At 44.6% G+C, this 27,403-nt stretch overlaps 1 protein-coding gene across 3 annotated transcripts in view; it reads right to left on the bottom strand.

Moving 5' to 3' along the window:
- The window catches only part of ENOX2 (ecto-NOX disulfide-thiol exchanger 2), a 363,942-nt gene that overhangs the window by 67,477 nt on the left and 269,062 nt on the right, over positions 1-27,403 (bottom strand). For all 3 annotated transcript variants that reach the window (XM_030209544.1, XM_030209543.1, XM_030209545.1), the window contains 2 exons: positions 26,840-26,896; positions 9,141-9,258 (listed from right to left, as the gene is read on the bottom strand). In XM_030209544.1, coding sequence (XP_030065404.1) covers positions 9,141-9,258; positions 26,840-26,896 — 175 coding nt within the window. The remainder of the gene's footprint in view (positions 1-9,140; positions 9,259-26,839; positions 26,897-27,403) is intronic.

Below are 27,403 nucleotides of genomic sequence, written 5' to 3'. Positions count from 1 at the left end.
ATTAGGGAGTGCTGAATGGGCTTCTTTGAATTCAGTGTGCTGCTAATTGGTAAACAGGTTTGTAAAAGAAGCCTTTAATGTCTGTGTAGGATCAGTCTTTACTAATCTGAATTGTTTAATTTTTCATTAGGTGTATTAATTTTCTACTGCCCAGCATTACCTTTTCCTATGCAGGCCCTTGTTGTGTGATTCCTGGAAGTTAGTGCTGTATGGTAGAGCATTATGTGCTGAGTGACTTTTGCAGGGTTTTGTATGGATTTTGGATTTAGCTCATGTCTTTTTCGGTTGTAATGCAAGTTACACTCAGGTAAAGTGGATGGCTTACAATCTACCCTAGTAGCGCTCTAGAAATGTTAAGTAGTAGTAGTAGTGTTTTGTATAATTATACTACAGCAAGATGCCCACCGGAAGGGTGGAAGGCCAGATTTTAGGACTCAGGCTGTAAAAATACCAGCTAGGTTTAAAAATCTATGACTGGCTGAGCAAGGACTTGCTTTTCCTGTAAGTTAATATGTGTCCCCGCTTGGGATCCATCCACTGGAATAGTGGTGGGTCAATTTACATACCTTAAACAGCCTAAACTGCTAAAAAGTACTGAAGTGATTTAATATTTGAGAATCTGCAAAAAGCAGGTCTGAACAATGAGTCCTGATACAAACTTGGTACAACTTTTAAATCCAATATAGCACCTGTAATGAAAGATCAGATGAATAAAATGGAGCTTATTAGTTTTGGTATACAATGATACAGAGGTAATACAGAGTTCATGAGATGGTATGAAAAGTATTGCAGCCGGAAGATGTGAAACTGTTATCTCAACGCTTCCCAAAACATGTTGATAATTAGCAGTAGCTGAGAACGGAAGGAGGTGGGCACATCCGACAGCAGATCGCATGGGAAAGTATGATCTCAGAAAGTGAGAAAGATTAGGAGCAAGGTTTCTCACCATTCACTTCTATGGAGAGGATAGAGTATAAAAGAAGGGAGATTTTGGCTTGGTTTGAGAGTCCTCTCCAAAGCTTCTGTCAGACGGCGAAGCCCTGTGCGGCTGAAACCAGAATCTGATGTCTGTATTTGTATCAACTTGAAGACTTGTCTTTGGGTAAGAAATAAAATGTACTTATCTATCTAAACCTATCTCTGTCTTTATTTTTATTGATTCTATCTTCTCTTTACCTAACATTTAGTCTACAAGGTAGATCACATACAAGTGACACTCAGTCTTTGCAGAAACTTAGACAGATGTTTAATAAGATTTAGGTGGGAACATAAATGGTCCAGAATATACCTAGATCTAGAAAAACAGTAAGCAGTAGTTATGGGAATTAGTTTTCAATTACGGCTCCTAATGCCACCCCAGAACAGACCCCCTTATGATTGGGTGACAATGGAGGTTAGAGAAACTATACAGAACCTGATATATGAACTAAGTACCTTTAGTCCCCCGTGTGACGGAGTCAGAAAGAGGTCTATAAGGGGGGGGGATTAAAAACAGTGGTGACCCCGAACGCTGACAGCACTCGCTATCCTTCTTTATCTTCTTTTGAACGCAAGAGGGGATACTTAATTTGTGCGTTCAAATGTTCTCTGTCCTTCTGCCTCACACGGACACTGCCCACTTCAGGGGTATTGGGCACTATTGTTCTGTCCAATTTTCTTGTTCTTACCCCTGTCTTTTACCTACTCCTCTATCTTTTCTGTCTTCTTCCTTTGTTTTTTGCAGGTTCCCTTCTTTAGCACTAAACTTGCACACTTTTTCTGACCCCTATCTTTCATATTCTTTTACCTTCTTGCTGTCTTCATGCCCTGCGCTGAACTAACACACCTGCTTCCCTAAATTCCTTCTATCCTGTCCGTCTCTTTGATTTGCGTGATGTGCGCAAGAGTGTGCTTGTTGTGTGAATGATGCATACCAACGAATCCAGGCGACTGCGATTTGGGGTTTGCTGTAAGCTTATTTCAATGTTCAAAATCTTTGGATTGGTCTTTATGCTAGCATTCTCGCTTAACAATCCTTAGAGATTGCGCATTTTCTGCTTCCAATCCCACCCTGTGTTCTGTCTTAATCCCTCCTTTTCAAATCCCTGTTCCCCTGTTCTTATCATGTATTCTGTTCTTTCCTCCCCAATCCCTTTTCCTGTTCTCCTTCATCCTAACTTCTTCTACCTACCTCTCCTATTAGTCCCCTGGGTCTAATCCTGCTCTTTTCTCTTCTGTATGTTCCCGTATCGAGGGAATTTCCTTTACTCTAGGAGAACAGCACGCTTTTAGATTGCTCTCCCTTAAAATCCTTCTGGTTTCTCTGTTCTTATAACCACTCCTCAAAACTGACAGCCCCCACCTTTTCACATCTGCTATTGCCTTCACTCTGTGTGTGCGACAGTTATCCACGAGATTCTTTTTACGTCTCGGGACTGTCCCTTTTATTATTCCTCCTCATTTTTTTCCTATTGGAAACAGTAATTACGGTGTTCAGCTTTGTAGCTGCTTACCGTCGTCCAACTGCTGTTTTCCTCTTATCTAATCAGTTCCTTCAGTCTTCTGAACTATGCTTTCTCTCTAACCACTCAGCCCACACCCCCCCTTTCTGTCCACACTTTTCTCGGCTCTTTTTCATAGTGCAGCATGAATAACTGCGTAGTATCTCTTATTCTGTTCTTTTTCCTTTTGCATCTTTGTGTGTGTCTTTGCACTCTGTCTGCCGTCTCTGCTTTTCTTATTTCTCATTTCCACCTGTCAAAATCTTTATTATTTACTGCGTGGTTCAACTGATTGCTCTTTTTCACAGCTGTTCAGTCCTGTGCTCTCACCCCACCCCCATAGCCATTTTTCTTTCCTTAAGTCCAATCTGAATCCCTTCCTCCACAACATTTTGTTCTTGTCCCCCTTTTTCTGCCACAATAATCTTCCCTGCCCTCCTCTCTGATGCTCTACCGACTCCTACACCATATGTCTGTGGTCCGTGTGAAATTTATAAGGCTGTGGCCCGCACGGTACCAATTGGGGTAACTTGATACCTTACATACACCTTTTTGGCTTCTTGTGCAAACCAGAAATCATTTTTTTTTTATTTTTTGATTTCCTATAAAACTATTCTTTTTCCTTCTCAGTCCCATGTGGTGTCAGTTTTGATTCTCTTTCCGGAACAAAGCTTATTATATTACTAGTAACTGTCAATATTTGATACAGTGGGGGAAATAAGTATTTGATCCCTTGCTGATTTTGTAAGTTTGCCCACTGACAAAGACATGAGCAGCCCATAATTGAAGGGTAGGTTATTGGTAACAGTGAGAGATAGCACATCACAAATTAAATCCGGAAAATCACATTGTGGAAAGTATATGAATTTATTTGCATTCTGCAGAGGGAAATAAGTATTTGATCCCTCTGGCAAACAAGACCTAATACTTGGTGGCAAAACCCTTGTTGGCAAGCACAGCGGTCAGACGTCTTCTGTAGTTGATGATGAGGTTTGCACACATGTCAGGAGGAATTTTGGTCCACTCCTCTTTGCAGATCATCTCTAAATCATTAAGAGTTCTGGGCTGTCGCTTGGCAACTCGCAGCTTCAGCTCCCTCCATAAGTTTTCAATGGGATTAAGGTCTGGTGACTGGCTAGGCCACTCCATGACCCTAATGTGCTTCTTCCTGAGCCACTCCTTTGTTGCCTTGGCTGTATGTTTTGGGTCATTGTCGTGCTGGAAGACCCAGCCACAACCCATTTTTAAGGCCCTGGCGGAGGGAAGGAGGTTGTCACTCAGAATTGTACGGTACATGGCCCCATCCATTCTCCCATTGATGCGGTGAAGTAGTCCTGTGCCCTTAGCAGAGAAACACCCCCAAAACATAACATTTCCACCTCCATGCTTGACAGTGGGGACGGTGTTCTTTGGGTCATAGGCAGCATTTCTCTTCCTCCAAACACGGCGAGTTGAGTTCATGCCAAAGAGCTCAATTTTTGTCTCATCTGACCACAGCACCTTCTCCCAATCACTCTCGGCATCATCCAGGTGTTCACTGGCAAACTTCAGACGGGCCGTCACATGTGCCTTCCGGAGCAGGGGGACCTTGCGGGCACTGCAGGATTGCAATCCGTTATGTCGTAATGTGTTACCAATGGTTTTCGTGGTGACAGTGGTCCCAGCTGCCTTGAGATCATTGACAAGTTCCCCCCTTGTAGTTGTAGGCTGATTTCTAACCTTCCTCATGATCAAGGATACCCCAAGAGGTGAGATTTTGCGTGGAGCCCCAGATCTTTGTCGATTGACAGTCATTTTGTACTTCTTCCATTTTCTTACTATGGCACCAACAGTTGTCTCCTTCTCGCCCAGCGTCTTACTGATGGTTTTGTAGCCCATTCCAGCCTTGTGCAGGTGTATGATCTTGTCCCTGACATCCTTAGACAGCTCCTTGCTCTTGGCCATTTTGTAGAGGTTAGAGTCTGACTGATTCACTGAGTCTGTGGACAGGTGTCTTTCATACAGGTGACCATTGCCGACAGCTGTCTGTCATGCAGGTAACGAGTTGATTTGGAGCATCTACCTGGTCTGTAGGGGCCAGATCTCTTACTGGTTGGTGGGGGATCAAATACTTATTTCCCTCTGCAGAATGCAAATAAATTCATATACTTTCCACAATGTGATTTTCCGGATTTAATTTGTGATGTGCTATCTCTCACTGTTACCAATAACCTACCCTTCAATTATGGGCTGCTCATGTCTTTGTCAGTGGGCAAACTTACAAAATCAGCAAGGGATCAAATACTTATTTCCCCCACTGTATATATACTCCCTCTTGGGCTTCGAATCTGCCTTTGTAAATCTATTTAAACTTGCCCGAGGAGTTGTAAGTTCTAAACCCCTTTTTTTTTCTTACATTTTTTTTTAATATCCTTATCCTTATCCAGGCTCCCGAAACTGCCATTTCTTTCTGTAGCTTTTAAAAGTTTTCCCTAACAAGTGCTGTAGTTCACTATCTCAAGGACATGAGAATCTGGGAAGATTGCCCACTTTAGCTGCCTTATCAGTCCAGCGCTGCTTTGGCAGAGGAGGCTCTACAGTTCACTTTTAAAAGCTAAGAAAGTGATTTTTTTTTTCTCTCTCCTCTCCCCTTTTCCGTTCGTTTTTGTCCCTGTTCTATGCTGAAGTGGTACAACAGTCTTTTACACAGGTATCTTTCAACTCCGGTTTCCCCTCAAAATTGGTTACTTAAGCAGGCACCATAATTGTAAAATGACTTATCTTTTCATGCCTCATGCTGCCAAGTCCGTTGTAAGTGCACTTCTGAGCATGTAAGATTGTACGGATGTATTTCTTGGCTTTCACTGTATCTTAGTCTTACTCTGCATTCTCCTTTTATCAGGGCATACTTTTTTCTCCTCTTTTGTGTCATTTTATTAGGACGTTATCTCCCACTCCCCAAAATTCACGGCTCATACTGCTTTGACTTTTAGGTGTTGCTCTCTATTTCATTCCATCTCCCTTAAACAAAGGCTTTCTCATTCTGTCTCTGAGCCATGATTTTAACCCCGAGACAGGTTTCTTTATTTTTGTGCTGCAAGTGACAGCTTGATAGACCTTATTGTGCTACACCATGTGGTTACATAGTTTTAAAAGGATATTTTTCCTTCAAACATACATTACTTGACTGTCCCCTTTAAAAATCAGCTTTCTCCTTCTTTGTCCTAGTGTGGTTTCCTGTGATCACATTACAATGCTTCTTAGCACTCTTCCCTTCTGGTTTTTATTTTCCTTTTCCTATAACACCTACATCAACATTAAATCCTTATAATAATTTTCTGTATATATCAACTTCTATTGTTTGCACTATCTATTTTACTGTTTGTGTTATACTGCGCTAGATGTGAGGAGATCTTATTCACTCTCTAGCTTAGATTTTCGTATGCTTTGCATTTCCGATACCCATATAGTTCAGGTTTCTTGTACTCTATTTTAATGGTGTACTCGTTTAAGTTACAGCCCCAGCACCGTACTATCGTGTTAGTTTAATACAAGCCTGCTTATCTTCAGGAAACATTGATTTTTTGAACAGTATTATAGATTGTCAGAATTATAAATTGTCCTCATATTTAAGTCCCATTTTAAGGACTATATTATAACGTTATCTACAAGAAATACTACACTTCCTCGCTTGCATTGTGATTTTCGTCCTGGCTTATTTTAAACACTTGTAATAATGAGCTATGTTATAACATTTCCTGATGAATACCTGGGGTAATGGAGGGTTAAGTAACTTGTCCAAGATTTGAAGCAGCAAAAGTGGGATTTGAACCCTGGTTTCCCTGGTTCTCAGCTGTTCTTGCTTTAGGTACAGCTAATACAGATAAAACACATTCTAAACACATTTGGTAACTCAACAATAAACTAAAGGCCAGCAGATCTGAAACCTTGTGGCCATTTGGCAACCTACCAAAAAATCTAGCAAGCAAATCATTTTATGGTTGCCATTAACCACAAAAACGTTTTGTCACAGCAACACCACCATTCCGCACGGCCAACAGGAAGATGCTGAACTAACGAACTAGAGCCTATGGGGAGCCAAGTGTTAATGTACCTGCATATATATTTCAGAATACTGCAAATATTGTTCTGCTTAATATGTTGTATTACTTCGGTGCATTAGTTTAATTTTTTGGGCACATAATTTCTGGAGCATATTCAGTTTGCATATTACCATCATTAACACAGGTGGGTAGGGGAAGGAGAGACAGCTGCACCCAAGTGGTAGCTTACTGTGCTCAGAAGTGCCTCACTGTCTGCTGACATAGGTGTAGCTTCCAACCCCAAGGATTTTAACTTGCTCTGTTCCCTTCTGCCCTGCCCCATACTCCACCTTAGCCTCACTATATCCTGATCCCAGTCCCATCTCACTTTAGCTTCTCCAAATAGCTGAGTTTACAACCGTCTGTGGTAGCAAATGTGTAAATGTTGAGAAAAATACTGATTAGTCCAAGATTTTGTTCATAACGCTGCAATTTGTACCAGGGCTTGTAGTTCTCTTAAATTTGTAAAATAGAGAACTGGGTTGTGGGGAGGGGCAATTAGGAGACTTAGGTAGTAGGGGACAATAAGTGGTTTAATTGCTTGGATGGGATCACCATGAAGAAACAATGCATGAGATCCTGAAACTTTAAAAATCAAGTCTGATACTGGGGAATTCACAGGGTAATGGGAGTATAAGGTTTAATATTTACAATATGCCACAAGATAATGATTTTGTAAATACTTAGTAATGATATCAGCAATGGTTGATGTATTATTACCTTGTATTTTATTTTCTATGGTTAAATAAAAAGTTGAAAGGGAAATGGGACTTGATATACCGCCTTTCTGAGGTTTTTGCAACTACATTCAAAGCGGTTTACATATATTCAGGTACTTATTTTGTACCAGGGGCAATGGAGGGTTAAGTGACTTGCCCAGAGTCACAAGGAGCTGCAGTAAAAGATAAAATACATACATAAATGTGCTCTGTATACACTCCTCCCTTGAACACACCCACTCTAAAGTACACTCCTAATTATACCGCATATACCATTTTCATGAGGTAATTTTATGAGGCCTTTTATGTGTGTATACTACCATACAGGCATGAAAAATCCATTTATAAAATTAACTCCAATGTGTCTGGTATGCTGCTGTAATAGAAGGAACAAGCAGCTGAATCTTTTTGGGAAGCTACATGTTCTGTTGTAACAAGCAGTCCTAAACAGAAACACAGGCATATGCCTAAAATGGGAGTATACAAATGAGAAAGATGACAACAGGTGTTCCAGTCAAGGAGTGATATCTTACTATCAGTCACTCTATGGCTGACAGCTGAGATTTAGCATGAGGAAGGACCTAGCACAGCTTGAAAAAATGGTTCTGAATTTGGCAGCTAAGATTTAATGCTAAAAATGCAAAAATCCAAGAGAGCGGTACAGTATAGGGGGTGAAGTACTTCTGTGAAAAAGAGAGGAGCAGGACTTAGGTGTGATGATCCTGTGGTGACCAAACAGGTAGAAAAGGCGATGGTGAAAGCTAAGAGGATACTTGGGTGTATAGGCAGAGGAATGGCCAGCAGGAAAAAGAAGGTGATAATGCCTCTGCATAAGTCTCTGGTAAGACCTCATTTAGAGAGCTATGAACAATTCTGAGACCATACCTATGATATAAAATAACGTGGAGTTGGTTCAGAGGGTGGTTACTAACATGATTGGTGGTCTTTGTCATAAAGCATATGGGGACAGATTTAAGGGTCTGAATATGCATACTTTGGTAGAAAGGAAGAGATGGAAGACATGATAAAGATGGTTAAATACTTCCATGGCATAAATGCATAGTAGACAAATCTCTTTGAACTGAAAGGAATTTCTGGAACAAGGCGGCATAGGATGAAGGTGAAAGGAGACAGTAATCTGAAGAAATACTTCTTCACAGAAAAGGTGGTGAATTTGTGGAGTGGCCCCTCAGTGGAGGTGGTAGAGACGAAGCTCGTAACTGAATTCAAGAAAGCTTGGGACAAGTACATGGGATCTTTAAGAGGGAGGAAGGGGTAGTAGATGGCACATACGGGCAGACTGGATAGGCATGTGTTCTTTATCTGCCTTCATTTTTCTCTGTTTTTATGTGAACAGGATAAAGTGAGCAGATAGGTCAACTGGTCTTTTTAGCCATCATCTATCATGTTACTATGTAAGGTAACAAAAAATGTGAAAGTGCAATGGGAGACAGAGAGACAGAACATTTGAGGAAACAAGGTGGTTTAAGGACAGGAGATGACAGGATATCACCAAGCTGAAGCCGGTTTCCACCCACGCCACCCAAGGAGGTTTTAATTTTCCCCAGTGTAGCCACTGCCATCTTGATACACCCAAAACAATGTAACTGATAGGGCAACAAGCTTCACCTACTGGCTTCAACCCACATAATAGGCTGGATAGGCTCATGCTGTCTCCGGTTATTAAAGCTCTTTGTGAGGAAAGAGAATAAAAAATGACAATGGAGAGAAAGAGGAAAAAAAAAGGAGAGAAGATCTGATCAGACAACAGCAGTTAAATAGCAATAAATAATTTGAGAAATTCTATAGTGTCTCCAAACATGTTAGTTTTGCTATGTGCTGGCAGATAGGTTTCTTACCGATGAGTAATGCCTCTCTTTCTGATTTCACAGGACTGCTGATTGTTCTTAGAGAAGTCTCTGGTAAGCGCTCTTCCTCATCCTGGTTGGAAACACACTGAATGGGAACTGTAGTTTCCTTAACAACAGAAAACCATCAACACAATTACAATATATCTAGAGAATTGTAAAGCCACATCACATCAAAACTGATAACTAGATTACTTCCTGGGTCAACTGGGACCGTGGATGCTGCTGAGGATGGGAAGGTTGAGCAATGTTCACTGTTTAAGGGTTGCATGTAGTGGCCTGATTGAGAGCCCATGACTGCATATAAAGGGCTTCTGATGCATGGCCTCTAGCCTAGGACTATTACTTCAGTAACCAGACTATGTATGTTGCCGAGGGGTAAGAAAGGGAAAAAAAATCATGGGTAGCTGCGAATGAAGGCTCATGGTGCTTGATTCTAGAAGTACAAAAGGATAACAGTCACCCCCCATAAAAAAAAAATCCTTAATACTGATTACTTAGTATACCACAGTGATTCTCAACTCAGTCCTTAGAACACATCCAGTCAATCTGGCTGTCAAAATATCCATGATGAATATGCATAAAATGGAATTTCTGTATGCAGATGATTTCATACATATGCATTATGGATATCCTGAAAACTCACCAGGCTGGGTGCATCCCAAGGACTGGGTTGAGAACCTCTGATATACAGCTGTTTAACTACCCATATCCCAATCTGTTTGGTATCTCATCTAATGCCAGCTGCATCACTACTGATCCCTTCTCAGTTCTTTATGGGGGAGCACAACCTGGATGAAATGTTCTTTGTTGATCCTGACCTTGAGAACCTGATACTATGCCCCTGAATGTCACAGCAAGACAAGAAGTTTGACAAGACACACAGACAATAGTGACCAATATAACTCTAGGACCAGGGGAGAAGCATCCTGGATCACTGTAGAACTCACCAAGAAACATGTGAACATCCCTACTGATACAACTTTAGAGGAGTATTGAAAAGCATGACACTAGTGTATGGTGTCAGAAGCTTCTCCCATGTCACATCCCTTGGACCACATCCTCCTGTGCTATATAGAGGCATATTTTCAAAGCACTTTGGGAGGCTAAGTGCTTTGAGAATGAGCTTGATAGTGTATGGTGTCAGAAGCTTCTCCCATGTCACATCCCTTGGACCACATCCTCCTATGCTATATATATGGTGTCAGAAGCTTCTCCCATGTCATATGTATATAGCATAGGAGGATGTGGTCCAGGGGATGTGACATGGGAGAAGCTTCTGACACCATACACTAGTGTCATGCGTTTCAGTTTATTGCTCACTGAATAACAGTGTTCTTAGTGGTTTGCATCTAAATACATATCATATAGAGAGATATTACAATGCAAAAACTGAATATTTAACAATAAGCTTCAAAAAATTAAAACAGTACGTTGAAATACCTCAATTCTAAAATGCACTATATACATAGACTAGTAATGCACAGCAATTACAGTGGTGTGCAAAAAGACTGGCATAAGCAGCTCTCAATGCTGTTTTGAAGCTTCATTATGCAAATTTTCATATAACTATCAACGTTATCAACGAAATGATAAAAGAAATCAGAGACGCGAACAAAATGGGCAATGTGATAATAATGGGTGACTTCAATTATCCAAATATAGACTGGGTAAATGTAACATCGGGACACGCTACAGAGATACAATTCCTTGATGAAATCAAGGACAGCTTTATGGAGCAACTGGTGCAGGAGCCGACGAGAGAAGGAAAATTTCTAGACTTGGTCCTTAGTGGAGCGCATGATCTGGTGAGGGACGTTATGGTACTGGGGCCATTTGATAACAGTGACCATAATATGATCAGTTTTGACATCAACCTTGAAGTAACTGTACACAGAAAGTCAAATACGTTAGTGTTTAACTTTAAAAAAGGAGACTATGATAAAATGAGAAGAACGGTAAAAAAACTTAGGGGGGCAACTGAGAGAGTAAAAACTGTACAACAGGCGTGGACGCTGTTCAAAAATACCATCCTGGAGGCCCAGGCCTTACATATTCCGCGAATTAGAAAAGAAAGACGGAAGTCCAAAAGACACCCGGCCTGGTTGAAAAGTGAGGTGAAGGAAGCTATTAGGGCTAAAAGAAACGCCTTCAGAAAATGGAAGAAGGAACCGTCTGAAAATAACAAGAAACAGCATAAGGAGTGTCAAAGCAAATGCAAGGCGCAGATTAAGAAGGCCAAGAGGGAGTATGAAAAAAAGATAGCATTAGAGGCAAAAAAACATAGTAAAATTTTTTTTCGGTATATTAAAAGCAGGAAGCCGGCAAAAGAATCGGTTGGGCCGCTGGATGACCGAGGGGTAAAAAGGGCGATCAAGGAAGACAAAGACATAGCGGAGAGACTGAATGAATTCTTTGTTTCGGTCTTCACCGAGGAAGATTTGGGTGGGATACCGGTGTCGGAAATGGTATTTCAAGCGGACGAGTCGGAGAAACTTACTGACTTCACGGTAAACCTGGAGGACGTAATGGGGCAGTTCGGCAAACTGAAGAGTAGCAAATCTCCTGGATCGGATGGTATTCATCCTAGAGTACTGATAGAACTGAAAAACGAGCTTGCGGAGCTACTGCTAGTGATATGCAACTTATCCTTAAAATCGAGCGTGGTACTGGAAGATTGGAGGGTGGCCAATGTAACGCCCATTTTTTAAAAAGGCTCCAGGGGAGATCCGGGAAATTATAGACCGGTGAGTCTGACGTCGGTGCCGGGGAAAATGGTAGAGGCTATTATCAAAAACAAAATTACAGAGCACATCCGAGGACATGGATTACTGAGACCAAGTCAGCATGGCTTTTGTGTGGGGAAATCTTGCCTGACCAATTTACTTCAATTCTTTGAAGGAGTAAACAAACATGTGGACAAAGGGGAGCCGGTTGATATTGTGTATCTGGATTTTCAAAAGGCGTTTGACAAGGTACCTCATGAAAGGCTACAGAGGAAATTGGAGGGTCATGGGATAGGAGGAAATGTCCTATTGTGGATTAAAAACTGGTTGAAGGATAGGAAACAGAGAGTGGGGTTAAATGGGCAGTATTCACAATGGAGAAGGGTAGTTAGTGGGGTTCCTCAGGGGTCCGTGCTAGGACCGCTGCTTTTTAATATATTTATAAATGATTTAGAGATGGGAGTAACTAGCGAGGTAATTAAATTTGCTGATGACACAAAGTTATTCAAAGTCGTTAAATCGCGACAGGATTGTGAAAAATTACAAGAGGACCTTACGAGACTGGGAGACTGGGCGGCTAAATGGCAGATGATGTTTAATGTGAGCAAGTGCAAGGTGATGCATGTGGTAAAAAAGAACCCGAATTATAGCTACGTCATGCAAGGTTCCACGTTAGGAGTTACGGACCAGGAAAAGGGATCTGGGTGTCGTCGTCGATAACACACTGAAACCTTCTGCTCAGTGTGCTGCTGCGGCTAAGAAAGCGAATAGAATGTTGGGTATTATCAGGAAAGGTATGGAAAACAGGTGTGAGGATGTTATAATGCCGTTGTATCGCTCCATGGTGCGACCGCACCTTGAGTATTGTGTTCAATTCTGGTCGCCGCATCTCAAGAAAGATATAGTAGAATTGGAAAAGGTGCAGCGAAGGGCGACTAAAATGATAGCGGGGATGGGACGACTTCCCTATGAAGAAAGACTAAGGAGGCTAGGGCTATACAGCTTGGAGAAGAGACGGCTGAGGGGAGACATGATAGAGGTATATAAAATAATGAGTGGAGTGGAACAGGTGGATGTGAAGCGTCTGTTCACGCTTTCCAAAAATACTAGGACTAGGGGGCATGCGATGAAACTACAGTGTAGTAAATTTAAAACAAATCGGAGAAAATTTTTCTTCACCCAACGTGTAATTAAACTCTGGAATTCGTTGCCGGAGAAAGTGGTGAAGGCGGTTAGCTTAGCAGAGTTTAAAAAGGGGTTGGACGGTTTCCTAAAGGACAAGTCCATAAACCGCTACTAAACGGACTTGGAAAACTCCAAAATTCCAGGAATAACATGTATAGAATGTTTGTACGTTTGGGAAGCTTGCCAGGTGCCCTTGGCCTGGATTGGCCGCTGTCGTGGACAGGATGCTGGGCTCGATGGACCCTTGGTCTTTTCCCAGTATGGCATTACTTATGTACTTATGGATCATACATTATGCATTTCTCTTTCAAATGCAACTAACTTTGTACGTTGGATATGCATTTGTATTGTCTGCTGCTTATCAAATACTAAAGTTAAGCAGAATCGGATCCTACAGCAAAAGTGACACAACTTTGGTCAATCTTTCTTTTCAATAATACGGTCGGGGACGCCCGAATCGCGAAATTTAGGTCGACCTTAGAGATGGTCGTCCCCGATTTTCGGCGATAAAGGAAACCGAGGACACCCATCTCAGAAACGACCAAATCCAAGCCATTTGGTCATGGGAGGAGCCAGCAGTCGTAGTGCACTGGTCCCCCTGACATGCCAAGACACCAACCGGGCACCCTAGGGGGCACTGCAGTGGACTTCATAAATTGTTCCCAGGTGCATAGCTCCCTTATCTTGTGCTGAGCCACCCCCAACCCCCTCCCCCCCAAACCCACTCCCCACAACTGTACACCACTACCATAGCCCTAAGGGGTGAAGGGGGGCACCTACATGTGGGTACAGTGGGTTTCTGGTGGGTTTTGAAGGGCTCACATTTACCACCACAAGTGTAACAGGTAGGGGGGGGGGGATGGGCCTGGATCTGCCTGCCTGAAGTGCACTGCACCCACTAAAACTGCTCCAGGGACCTGCACACTGCTGTCATGGAGCTGGGTATGACATTTGAGGCTGGCATAGAGATGGCAAAAAATATTTTTAAAAGTTTTTTTTTTTAGGGTGGGAGGGGGTTAGTGACCACTGGGGGAGTAAGGGGAGGTCATCCCCGATTCCCTCCGGTGGTCATCTGGTCAGTTCGGGCACCTTTTTGAGGCTTGGTCGTAACAAAAAAAGGACCAAGTAAAGTCGCCCAAGTGCTCGTCAGGGACACCCTTCTTTTTTCCATTATCGGTCGAGGACGCCCATCTGTAAGGCACGCCCCAGTCCCACCTTCGCTGCGCTTCCGACACTCCCTTGTGAACTTTGGTCGTCCCCGCGACGGAAAGCAGTTGAGGACGCCCATCTCCCGATTTGTGTCGAAAGATGGGCGCCCTTCTCTTTCGAAAATAAGCCTGATAGGCATCCACCAACTGTTGCTCCTCCATAATTTTTTTTTTTTTTGTATTAGTGCATTCTGATGCATAGAAAATAAACTCTGTGGTGGATCTAGAGACAAAAGATGTAAATCAAAACAAGACACCCACAAAGCAACACAAAACAACAAATTCTTGCTGTTAGTGGACTCCATTATCAGAGGACCTAGTCCAAATACTAGACTACGTATGATGATAAAGGATACTCAGCCAGCAGGAATACTAACCAAATACTGAATGTGATCAGAGAAGAGAGTAAGGATTCTCAAACTGATGCTGTAATCTATTTGGAGACATGATCTGGCCAAAAGTAGCACATCTGAAGCACAGAGCGCTTTCCAGAAGCTGGGGGAGGGTCTGAAGTGTTTGGTACAGACTGTAGACTTTTGTGAAGTACTACCTACCTACGGAAAGGGAGAGGAAAGACTGTAGTATAGAGAAGTTCAATAAGTGGCTTAAAACCTGGTATCGACAAGAAGGTTTTAGATACATAGGAGGATGGGACAATATATGGAAAAAGAAAAGGCTATCCTGTAAGGATGGCCTACATCTTTCTGTGGCAGGGAGGATCCTTGGTGAAACATCCAGACAATATTACTAGGCATTTAAACTAGAGCTGGGTGGGGGGGAGGGTTACAAATGAAAGCAGATGAGATCAAGTCATCACCCCAGATAAAGCAAACATGCTATAGTAATGGGGAAAATAAAGTTAAGATCATCATCGACAAAGGAGAAGGGGAGACTAGGCAAACATTATACAAAAAATTACCAGGAAAATGTTGCTGTAAAGCATTGCGCACAAACGCTCGTAGTTTAAGTAATAAAGTTCAGGATCTGCAAGCCCTGATGTTAGAAACAATATACAAGTCAGCCTCTATCAATGAGACATGGCTCAATGATTCCCATGAATAGGATGCAACTATACTAGGCTATAACCTTTTTAGAAAGGGGTGAAGGTAAAATTATGTATCATACCTGATAATTTTCTTTCCATTAATCATAGCTGATCAATCCATAGACTGGTGGGTTGTGTCCATCTACCAGCAGGTGGAGATAGAGAGCAATCCTTTTGCCTCCCTATATGTGGTCATATGCTGCCGGAAACTCCTCAGTATGTCGATATCAAAGCTCCATCCGCAGGACTCAGCACTTAAGAGAATTACACCCACAAAGTGACACTCTGCCCAGCTCACCACCGCCGAAACGGGGGAGGGGAATTAACCCAGCTCATCCCCACACAAGTGGGGGAGGGGAATCCGTCCAGCTCATCCCCGCGGAGCGGGAGAGGGACACCACACCTGCCGATGCGGGGGGATCTGGCTTATCCTGCAACCGCAACCACGGAAGGAGCTGACTGACCCTAACACCGCCGAAACGGGAGGGGTACAAAGCTGCCCTACTGCTGCACGAAGCGGGAGGGAGCGCCGGCAGAATTTAGGTCTCAATCCAGCCCCGTAAAACGGAGGGGAGAGGAATGCAGCAGCTCACTGTAACACAAAATCGTCTCAACTCCTGAAGAATCCAATTGAAAAAACTTAAACACGAAGTCCTCCTGAACAGGAACTGAAGACTAAACTTGAACCTGAAATGCAACCAGAATAAAAACAGTACAGATATCTGGGAGGGGCTATGGATTGATCAGCTATGATTAATGGAAAGAAAATTATCAGGTATGATACATAATTTTACCTTCCATATCATCATGCTGATCAATCCATAGACTGGTGGGATGTACCGAAGCAGTACTCACCCAGGGCGGGACATAGAAATCCCTGACCGCAACACTGAAGCTCCAAACTGGGCCTCCGCCCGAGCAGCCACAGCCAAGCGGTAATGCCTGGAGAAGGTATGAGCCGATGCCCAAGTTGCCGCCTTGCAAATCTCTTCCAAGGAGACGGACCCGGCCTCCGCCATCGAGGCTGCCTGAGCTCTAGTGGAGTGAGCCTTCAGCCGGATAGGCGGCACCTTCCCCGCGGCCACATAAGCCGCTGCAATGGCTTCCTTGACCCATCTTGCCACTGTAGGCTTAGCAGCCTGCAGACCCTTACGAGGACCTGCAAACAGGACAAACAGATGATCCGACTTTCAGAAATCATCGGTCACTTCCAAGTATCTGATGATGACTCGACTCATCATCTAGATATTTGAGAGCAGAGTACTCCTCTGGGTAGTCCTCCCTACGAAAGGATGGGAGACAGAGCTGCTGATTCACAAGGAAGCGAGAAACAATCTTGGGCAGGAAGGAAGGCACTGTGCGAATAGACACTCCTGCCTCAGTGAACTGCAGAAAGGGCTCTCGACATGATAGCGCTTGGAGCTCGGAAACTCTTCTGGCTGAAGTGATAGCCACCAAAAAGACTGCCTTCAATGTCAGGTCTTTCAGAGATGCCCTCGACAAGGGTTCAAAAGGCGGCTTCTGCAAGGCTCTTAGCACCAGATTGAGATTCCACGCAGGTACCACTGAGTGCAGAGGAGGGCGCAGGTGATTAACTCCCTTGAGAAAGCGCACCACATCTGGCTGCGAAGCCAGGGAAGTACCCTTCAGGCAAGCCAGAGCCGCTACCTGGACTTTAAGGGAACTGAGCGACAGTCCTTTCTCCAGACCTTCTTGCAGGAACGCCAACACTGAAGAAATTGGAGCAGTGAAGGGAGAAAGTGAGCCTGCCTCACACCACGATGCAAAGGTACGCCAAACCCTGGCGTAAGCAGTAGAAGTAGAGCGCTTCCTCGCTCTCAGCATAGTGGCGATGACCTTGTCTGAGAAGCCTTTCTTCCTCAGACGCTGCCGCTCAATAGCCAGGCTGTAAGACCAAAGGGGGAGGGATCCTCCATCACCACGGGACCCTGATGCAACAGGCCCTGCTCCGCTGGCAGTCGCAGAGGTCCTTCCACTGAGAGCCTGATCATGTCCGCATACCAGGGACGTCTGGGCCAGTCCGGACCCACCAGGATTACCCGGCCCGGATGCTTTGCTACCCGGTCTAGCACCCTGCCCACCATGGGCCAGGGCGGGAACACATAGAGAAGCTCCTGTGTCGGCCACTGTTGGAGAAGAGCATCTACTCCCAGAGATTGAGGGTCCCGTCCTCTGCTGAAAAAGCGCGGCACTTGGCAATTGGCCGATGACGCCATCAGATCTAGGCTCGGCTGGCCCCAGCGCTTCGTGATGTCCAAGAACACCTGAGCCAATAACTGCCACTCTCCGGGATCCAAGGTATGGCGACTGAGAAAGTACGCCTTGACATTCATGACTCCAGCAATGTGGGCCGCCGACAGCTGTTCCAGGTTCGCTTCCGCCCACTGGCATAGATTCATGGCTTAGAGGGGCGCTCTTGGTACCTCCCTGGCGATTGACATAGGCCACAGCTGTGGCATTGTCCGACACGACCCGTACTGGCTTCAACGCCAGTACCGGGAGAAACTCCAAAAGCGCCAACCGAATGGCTCTGAGTTCCAGGAGGTTGATAGACCACTTTGCCTCTGCAGGAGACCAGAGCCCCTGTGCTGTCCTTCCCAAGCAATGGGCACCCCAGCCCGTCAAAGAGGCGTCCGTCGTGACGACAACCCACTCCGGGGTCAAAAGAGGCATCCCTGCGGACAACTTGTCTGTCCTCAGCCACCAGCTCAGCGCCTTGCGCACCGCTAGGTCCAAGGGAAGGCGCACAGCGTAATCCTCCGACACTGGAGTCCAGCGCTGCAGCAGAGAGTGTTGTAGTGGTCTCATATGAACCCTGGCCCAGGGCACTACTTCCATCGTGGCCGTCATAGAGCCCAACAGCTGCACATAGTCCCAAGCCCGAAGAGGAGAGGCTACTAGGAACTGGTCCACCTGAACCTGAAGCTTGACAATTTGATTGTCCGGCAGGAACACTCTGCCCACTTGGGTGTCGAAACAAACTCCCAGATATTCCAGGGACTGAGTCGGGCGCAGCTGGCTTTTCTGCCAGTTGATGATCCACCCCAGGGAGCTCAAAAGAGCAATCACCCGGTCTACAGCTCTGCCGCACTCTGCATAAGAGGGGGCTCGGATCAACCAGTCGTCCAGATAAGGATGGACTTGTACCCCTTCCTTTCGTAGGAAGGCCGCGATGACCACCATTACTTTGGAGAAGGTCCGCGGAGCAGTAGCCAACCCGAACGGGAGGGCTCTGATCTGGAAGTGTCGGCCCAGGACTGCAAAACGCAGAAAGCGTTGATGAGGAGGCCAGATGGGAATATGCAGGTAAGCTTCCTTGATGTCCAAGGATGCCAGGAACTCCCCTGCCTTCACTGCCGCTATAACAGAGCGGAGAGTCTCCATTCGGAAGTGCCGAACTTTCAAGGCCCGATTGACCCCTTTGAGGTCGAGGATAGGCCGTACAGAACCTCCTTTCTTTGGTACCACAAAGTAAATGGAGTAACGTCCCTTGCCAAGCTGATCTTCTGGCACCGGAACGACCGCACCCAGGCGGATCAGATTGTCCAAAATCTGCTGCACTGCCACAGCTTGACCGGAGACTTGCAGGAAGAGTGTACAAACCCGTCTCTTAAGGGTCGGCAGAACTCTAGCTTGTAGCCGTCTCTGATGACTTCTAGCACCCAAGCGTCTGAAGTTACTCTGGTCCACTCGCCCAGAAACGAGGACAGGCGTCCTCCAATCTGCACTGGGCCATGGACCAGGGCCCCGTCATTGGGTACGAGACCCTGGGGGAGGACCGGAGGACGCACCTCCGGGACTGCCGTCTCTGCGAAAGGAATGCTGCTTGGGGGAGAAGTTCCTCTTGAAGGAAGAGGGGGCAGAGGAGCCCGACTTGCCCGGGCGATACCGACAGGCTTCCTGAAACCGTCCTTTGGAGGAACCGGGGCGAGCACCACTGGCCCGAGCCCTGACCTCTGGTAACCTCTTGCCCTTAGACGTGCCGAGATCGGTCACAATTTTGTCCAGCTCGACCCCAAAGAGCAGCTTGCTTTAAAAGGCAACTTAGCTAGGCGAGACTTAGAGGCGTGGTCAGCAGACCAATGCTTCAGCCAAAGCCAACGCCGCGCAGAGACTGTCTGAGCCATACCTTTAGCTGAGGCTCTCAAGACATCATACAGCAAGTCTGCCAAATAAGCCAAGCCCGATTCCAGGGCCAGCCAATCAGCCCTCAAGGAAGGATCCGAGGGGGAAGCCTGCTGCACAATCGTCAGGCACGCCCTGGCCACATAGGAGCCGCAAACTGAGGCCTGCAAACTTAAAGCAGCCGCCTCAAAGGACGACCTTAAGGCCGCCTCCAATCTTCTGTCTTGGGCGTCCTTTAGGGCCGTGCCACCTTCCACCGGCAACGCCGTTTTCTTAGTCACCGTAGTGATTAAAGAATCCATGGTAGGCCAAAGAAAGGCCTCCCGTTCACCTTCAGGCAGAGGATAGAGGCGGGACATAGCCCTAGCCACTTTGAGGCTCGCTTCTGGGACATCCCATTGAGCCGAAATCAAGGTGCGCATGGCCTCATGCACGTGGAAGGTTCTAGACGGGCACTTCGTCCCCAGCATAATGGCGGAGCCAACAGAGGCTGAGGGAGAGACGTCCTCCGGAGAGGAAATCTTCAAAATGCTCATGGCCTGCACTAACAGGTTGGGCAAATCCTCTGAGCGAAAGATCCGCGCTGCAGAGGGGTCATCCGCTCCATCCGAGCGGGAATCCGTCTCCTCCAAGGAATCCCCAAAGGACCGTTGGGAGAACTCAGATACGCTGCCCTCATCTACATCAGAGGAGACAGAGTCCTCTAGGGCCTGGAAATCCACCCGAGGGTGTTTGCTTCCGGAGGCCTCAACCCCTTTATCAGACAGGGGGGCAGGGGCAGCGTCTTGCATAAGAAAAGCCTGATGCAGCAGCAAAATGAACTCGGGGGAGAATCCCCCTGAACTGTGCACTTCTGCAGCTTGGGCCACGGCCCTAGATGCACCCTCAACCGGCGCTTGCAAGAGCGGGGAAGAAACGTGCTGCGCATCCAAAATGGCGTCCAGCGCGAAACTCCGAGAAGGAGCCGCGCGGGAAGAACGGCGCTTAACTTTGGCCGCTTTCTTACCGTCGCCCGAATCAAGGGCGACCATAGTATTAATGTCTCCCAGCTCGAGGGCGGCCCAAGAAGAAGCCGTCCGAGCAGAGTGGCCGGCCAACATGGAGTGGGCGAGCAGCGGGGGATGGGCACATGGCGGGAAAAACTGCCGCACCGAAGGAAGAACCGGGACACTGACCGGACTCTAAACTGATGCTCAACAAAGGCGATTCAAGCTTTGAAACCCCCGCATCCTCGCTAGACGCACACACGCGGTCCAGGGAGCGAATCTTCGCGCCCTCGCCCTCCGACACCATAAGCCACATGGAGACCGAATGGGGAACCCCCTGCCCGCTATAAAAAGGTAAAATGACATGCTTCTCGCTCCGAGCTGTAACGAACTGGTGTCCCAGTGAGCAGCTGCAATAAACGTTGAAATAAACGCCCTTAAAGGACGTCCAAATTTTTTTTTTTTTTTTAACGGAGCCAGCGGGAGGGGGGAGAAAAGGAGGGACCTGGCACCACCAGGTTTGCACTTGCTCAAGAAGAGCCCTCAACCCCAGGTACTCAACAAAACCTAAAAATTAGGCTTGGAGACCTAGCCAGAGCTGCTGCTGTGTGTGACCACCACCTGCTGAGATAGAGAACATACCGAGGAGTTTCCGGCAGCACATGACCACATAAAGGGAGGCAAAAGGATTGCTCTCTATCTCCCCCTGCTGGTAGATGGACACAACCCACCAGTCTATGGATTGATCAGCATGATGATATGGAAGGGGTGGACGAATGGCACTGTATGTGAAAAACACTAATGCAGCTGAAATGCAGGGGACTTGGGGAATGGAAGAAGCGTTATGGATCATCTTAAAAAGAGAAGATGAACTTCTATACACACAGGTGTCATCTATGGGCCTCCAATGAAAACACAGAAGCTCGACAAAGGTCTAGTTGCAGATATCCATACACTGGGACTGAAAGGAGAGATGCTGTTGCTGGGAGACTTCAACCTGTTTGATGCAGACTGGAATGTCCCAACGCCAGAAAGAAGCAGAGAGATCATGGATGCCCTTCAAGCACTCTGCTTAGACAAATGGTGTCAGAACCCATGAGGGAAAGGACGACACTGGATCTAGCGCTCACAAATGGAGAAAGTGTGTCTAATGCAGATAACATAAAACTATTCAAAGTTGTCAAAACAAATGTGCACTGTGAAAAACTGCAGGAAGACCTTACAAAACTGGAAGGCTGGGCATCCAAATGGCAGATGAAACTTAATGTGGACAAGTGGAAAGAGATGCACATTGGGAAGAACAATCCAAATCATAGTTACCTGATGCTATGGTCACCTTGGGAGTCAGCACCCAAGAAAAGATCATTGCAGACAGTACACTGAAATCTTTTGCACAATGTGTGGCAGCAGCCCAAAAAGCAAGCAGGATGCTAGGAATTTTTAGGAAAGGGATGGTGAATAAGACCAAGAATAGCATTCGGTTTTAGTCGCTATATCTCAAGAAAGATATAGCAGAATTAGAAAAGGTTCAACGAGCATATACAAAAACATGGACTGATGAGACAAAGTCAGCACGGATTTAGTGAAGGGAAGTCTTGCCTCACCAATCTAATGCATTTTTTTGAGGGGGTAAGCAAACATGTGGACAATGGGGAGCCGGTTGATATTGTATATCTGGATTTTCAGAAGGCGTTTGACAAAGTGCCGCACGAAAGACTCCTGAAGAAATTGCAGAGTCATGGAATCGGAGGTAGGGTATTATTATGGATTAAGAACTGGTTGAAAGATAGGAAGCAGAGAGTAGGATTGCGTGGCCAGTATTCTCAGTGGAGGAGGGTAGTTAGTGGGGTCCCGCAGGGGTCTGTGCTGGGTCCGTTGCTTTTTAATGTATTTATAAATGACCTAGAGATGGGAATAACTAGTGAGGTAATTAAATTCGCCGATGACACAAAATTATTCAGGGTCGTCAAGTCGCAGGAGGAATGTGAACGATTACAGGAGGACCTTGCGAGACTGGGAGAATGGGCGTGCAAGTGGCAGATGAAGTTCAATGTTGACAAGTGCAAAGTGATGCATGTGGGTAAGAGGAACCTGAATTATAGCTACGTCTTGCAAGGTTCCGCGTTAGGAGTTACGGATCAAGAAAGGGATCTGGGTGTCGTCGTCGATGATACGCTGAAACCTTCTGCTCAGTGTGCTGCTGCGGCTAGGAAAGCGAATAGAATGTTGGGTGTTATTAGGAAGGGTATGGAGTCCAGGTGTGCGGATGTTATAATGCCGTTGTATCGCTCCATGGTGCGACCGCACCTGGAGTATTGTGTTCAGTACTGGTCTCCGTATCTCAAAAAAGATATAGTAGAATTGGAAAAGGTACAGCGAAGGGCGACGAAAATGATAGTGGGGATGGGACGACTTTCCTATGAAGAGAGGCTGAGAAGGCTAGGGCTTTTCAGCTTGGAGAAGAGACGGCTGAGGGGAGATATGATAGAAGTGTATAAAATAATGAGTGGAATGGATCGGGTGGATGTGAAGCGACTGTTCACGCTATCCAAAAATACTAGGACTAGAGGGCATGAGTTGAAGCTACAGTGTGGTAAATTTAAAACGAATCGGAGAAAATTTTTCTTCACCCAACGTGTAATTAGACTCTGGAATTCGTTGCCGGAGAACGTGGTACGGGCGGTTAGCTTGACGGAGTTTAAAAAGGGGTTAGATAGATTCCTAAAGGACAAGTCCATAGACCGCTATTAAATGGACTGGAAAAATTCCTCATTTTTAGGTATAACTTGTCTGGAATGTTTTTACGTTTGGGGAGCGTGCCAGGTGCCCTTGACCTGGATTGGCCACTGTCGGTGACAGGATGCTGGGCTAGATGGACCTTTGGTCTTTCCCAGTATGGCACTACTTATGTACTTATGTACTTATGAGCGACCAAAATGATAAAGGGGATGGAACTCCTCTCATATGAGGAAAGGCTAAAGAGGTTAGGACTCCTCAGATTGGAAAAGAGACAGCTGAGGGGAGATATGATTGAAGTCTACAAAATCCTGAATGGTATAGAATGGGTATAAGTGAATCAACTTTTTACACTTTCAGAAAGTACGAACAGTGGGGGACACTCAATGAAATTACATGGAAACACATTAAAAACAAATAGGATAAATATTTTTTCACTCAACAAATAGTTAAGCTCTGGACTCGTTGCCAGAGGATGGTGGTAACAGAGATTAGCTTATTTGGGATTAACAAAAGGTTTGGACAAGTTCCTGGAAGAAAAGTCCATAGTCTGTTATTGAGATAGGCATGAGGAAGCCACTGCTTGCCCTGGCACTGGTAGCATGGAATCTTGCTGTTATTTGGGTTTCTGCCAGGTGCTTGTGACCTGGATTGGCCACTGTTGGAAACAGGATACTGGGCTAGATGGACCATTGGTCTGACCCAGTATGGCATAAGAACATAAGACTAGCCATACTGGGTCAGACCAATGGTCCATCTAGTCCAGTACCCTGCTTCCAGCAGTGGCCAATCCAGGTCACAAGTACCTAGCAGAAACTCAATTAGTAGCAGCATTCCATGCTACCGATCCCAGGCCAAGCAATGGCTTCCCTCATGTCCATTCTAACTACTCTAATCAAAGAAAAGGGACCAGGATCCAATAAACAAGTAACTCTTTTATCTCTTCCTAGGTTGCAAAATGAAACTGTTCTCAGGTAACAGAACCCATTAACTGACTCATCCTTTTATCTGTCAACTCATCCCAGACTGGTGTTACATTTTCTGAAAAGATTCATAATGAACATATGCTATATTCCCATCTATTGCTTTAGTTGCAACCTACTCCTATCTGGATAAAAGTTATGCTATAACTGAGGAGTGTGAAGTGTGAAGACATCTTTATTATTATTTAGGGAAACTTTAATCGTTAAAGCTAACTGCAACTCACTCAAATAGCTACAACAAATTAAAGTTAAACGGGACAATCATGAGGTGACATCTGGCCTTGCAACTATACCACCTAACATCCAAACATTGACTTCCATTTATGGGAAAGAAGAAGAGCCCAACACATGTCAACAGTGCATATATTACCTAGAAAGAAAGGGAATAAGAATACATTCAAGTATCTGTATGTGGAGTGGAGGAGCAGCCTAATGGTTAGCTCTGTGGGCTGACAACCTGGGGGAACTGGGTTCAATTCCCTCTGTGGCTCCTCGTGACCCTGGGCAAGTCACTTAATCCTCCACTGCACCAAGTACAAAAAAACAAAAACACAACAAAAAAAGCAAAACAAAAAACCACAACCAAAAAACAACCACCAACCAAAACAAACAAAAAAACCCTAACTTGCATTAGGAAGAAAGCATATGCGTATAATAAATGTAAACTGCTTTGGTTGTACCACAGAAAGGCAGTATATCAAATCTATTACCCCCTTTACACTTTATATGTAATGTATGGTACTAAATGAAAATATAGAGATTATGCAGGTCATTTTATAAATTAAAGCCTATTTTACATACTGATAAGGGCTTTTATGAAATGGCATTATCACATACGCATGTAAGAGTGCACAAAAAATGTGTCTACTTTTACATAACCTGCTCACAGGCATCTCTGAAGGCATAGATTGAGTGGAGAAGTGCAATACGTGGGCATATTTATAAAATAGGTTATATATATGAATGGTACCTGTACACATTTACACCTTTTCTCTCAGCAGGTGCAAATTTGTGGGTTATGGCATTGGTGTTTCTCCCTCTTTTCCCTTCTTACTCAACTTCTGCTAATCTCTCTCTTTTCTTTCCTTGCCCTTATGACGCATTTTTAATAATCAGGAAATTTTACTGGTATGATAAAATTTGTATGTGTTGCCAAAATAATACAAGGTAATTAAAATTATAAGGTACAGAATGCTCAATAGTTTGGATAAATAGTACCAGATTCTAGTGCTGCTCTGTAATGTCCTTGGTTAAAGCATACAGGGCTGGTGCCTCAACACCATTAGCTAGTATCCGGAAGACAGAAACCTTCTGCTTCTTGCTCTGTCCACCCCGCTCCTCCTAGGCAATAGCCTCCAGGGATCAGAAGAGATGAGATTGGAGTGGACAGGAGAGAGAAGAAAACTACTTTGGTCTCTAATCAAGCCTCTCCCCTCCTGTAATTTCCCAGGAACTCATGCAGAGAAAATAAAAAGTATTGGTACCAAGTACTATCAAATATCTGAAAAAAAGCTCTGATACTGGGAAATTTCAACTGACTGGGTGAACATTTTAGTTAGGGGATGCTAGGAAGGTAATATATCTAGATTCTATAAATAAATGCTTCATGGAGCAACTGAGCTTTGTAGTAACAAGATTATGAGCTACCTTAGAACTAGCGCTCAGTAGAAATAGCTAAAGATGGAAGAAACATTAGATAATAGAGATCATATTGCAAAGAAATTTGACATGTATTGGGAGGGAGGATGTAAGGAAAAGTACTGCAATATCATTTAACTTTTAAAAAGGAAGACTATGATGACAGGATGTGAATTACAATCAAAGAGCATGAGGTATTTAGAATAAAAAAATAATAATTTTTGAAGCCCAGATAAAATGTATTCCACTAGTTAAAAAAAAAAAAGGTTGAAAAGCCAGCCCAGTGGCTTAGTGGCAGTGCCATGTGGAGGGTCCCCAGTTTGATCCCTGGATTATGCCTTCTATACCCTGGGTAAGCAGGGGCTGGGGACTCTGTGGAGAAAGCATTCACAGTTCCTAGACAGAGAGAGGAAGTCATGCTAGCTATTAAGACAACATCTGATGACCAGAATTAAGATCAAGATACAGGTTTAAGAAACAGCCTCAGAACCATTGCTGTAATGACCACTCTAGGAACAATGGAAGGGAGTACCTATTAAAATAGAAAGAAATCTTCAGGTAATAAAGAATGATGGCTCATGGGGCCAGAATCTCAGCAATAGTTCTGATTGAGCTAGGAGAAAAGAGGAACTACACCTGCCAGAATGACTAAATGTTTTGCTATGAAAATCTATCACATTTTCTATAGTAAAAAATACACACATTTTTCCCTAATGCAGAAGTTTATACAAATACAGTTTCTGAGAACTGGTTAGAAAGGTATTCTACATGATGTATGTCATATCTTAACTAAATGGTAGATACGGGAAAGGAAGGGTGCTGGGGGTGAACTAAGTAAGGGATCTTGAATGGTCATCTATCCAAGAAAGAAGTGTATAAAAGAGGAATATGAAAAAGCAGTCTTGGATAAAGAGCGATATCTTACAAGCTGGTCATGCTCTATGGCTGTCAACTGGGATGAGTTCTTAACAGAAAGGCTGGGCCAGTATCCCTTCTTTGCCAATGATCAACTGTTAATGACAACATTGTCAACTCACATTTTCTTGGTTCTTATTTGGGTCTCCTTCTTTGTCATCATTATCTGTGGTCTCTTGCTATAAGCAATTAACGAGAAAAACAAGTTTAGTGTCTGTAGTAGCACATAAAATGTCAATGCAGTCCAAATATTAATACATTCATAGTAATCTGGTGCCAGCTGTAATTGTTTTTTTTTTTTTAGAAGATCATTATTCTACTCCACTGATAACAAATAAATTGCTTCTGTTTAACAAGTATTTGATTTGTGAATCTAAGGGCAGAGTATCTGGAGCTCTTAAGTTTTTTTCGCTTTTAAAGATGAAAGACTAAAAGAGGTATCTTTCAGGAAATATGCTATGTGAAAAAAAGCACCTAACTGGATTAAATCAGGTATACCAAGCTAGGGGACTCTTTTTTCAAAGTTGTGCTAGCAATTCCGATGTGGCATATGCAACGAAGCCTGTAGGAATTGAATGGGCTTCATAGTATTTGCTGCACCAGAATCGCTAGCTTGGCTTTTGCCTAGCTAGTATTTATGAAATTTTTGCATTAAGTTTATAACTGTTTGCCATTTTCTGTATTTA

This window comes from Microcaecilia unicolor, chromosome 7 (assembly GCF_901765095.1).
Source record: "Microcaecilia unicolor chromosome 7, aMicUni1.1, whole genome shotgun sequence".
In the NCBI taxonomy this organism is placed as follows: domain Eukaryota; kingdom Metazoa; phylum Chordata; class Amphibia; order Gymnophiona; family Siphonopidae; genus Microcaecilia; species Microcaecilia unicolor.
This window is presented reverse-complemented; position numbering and strand designations above follow the sequence as displayed.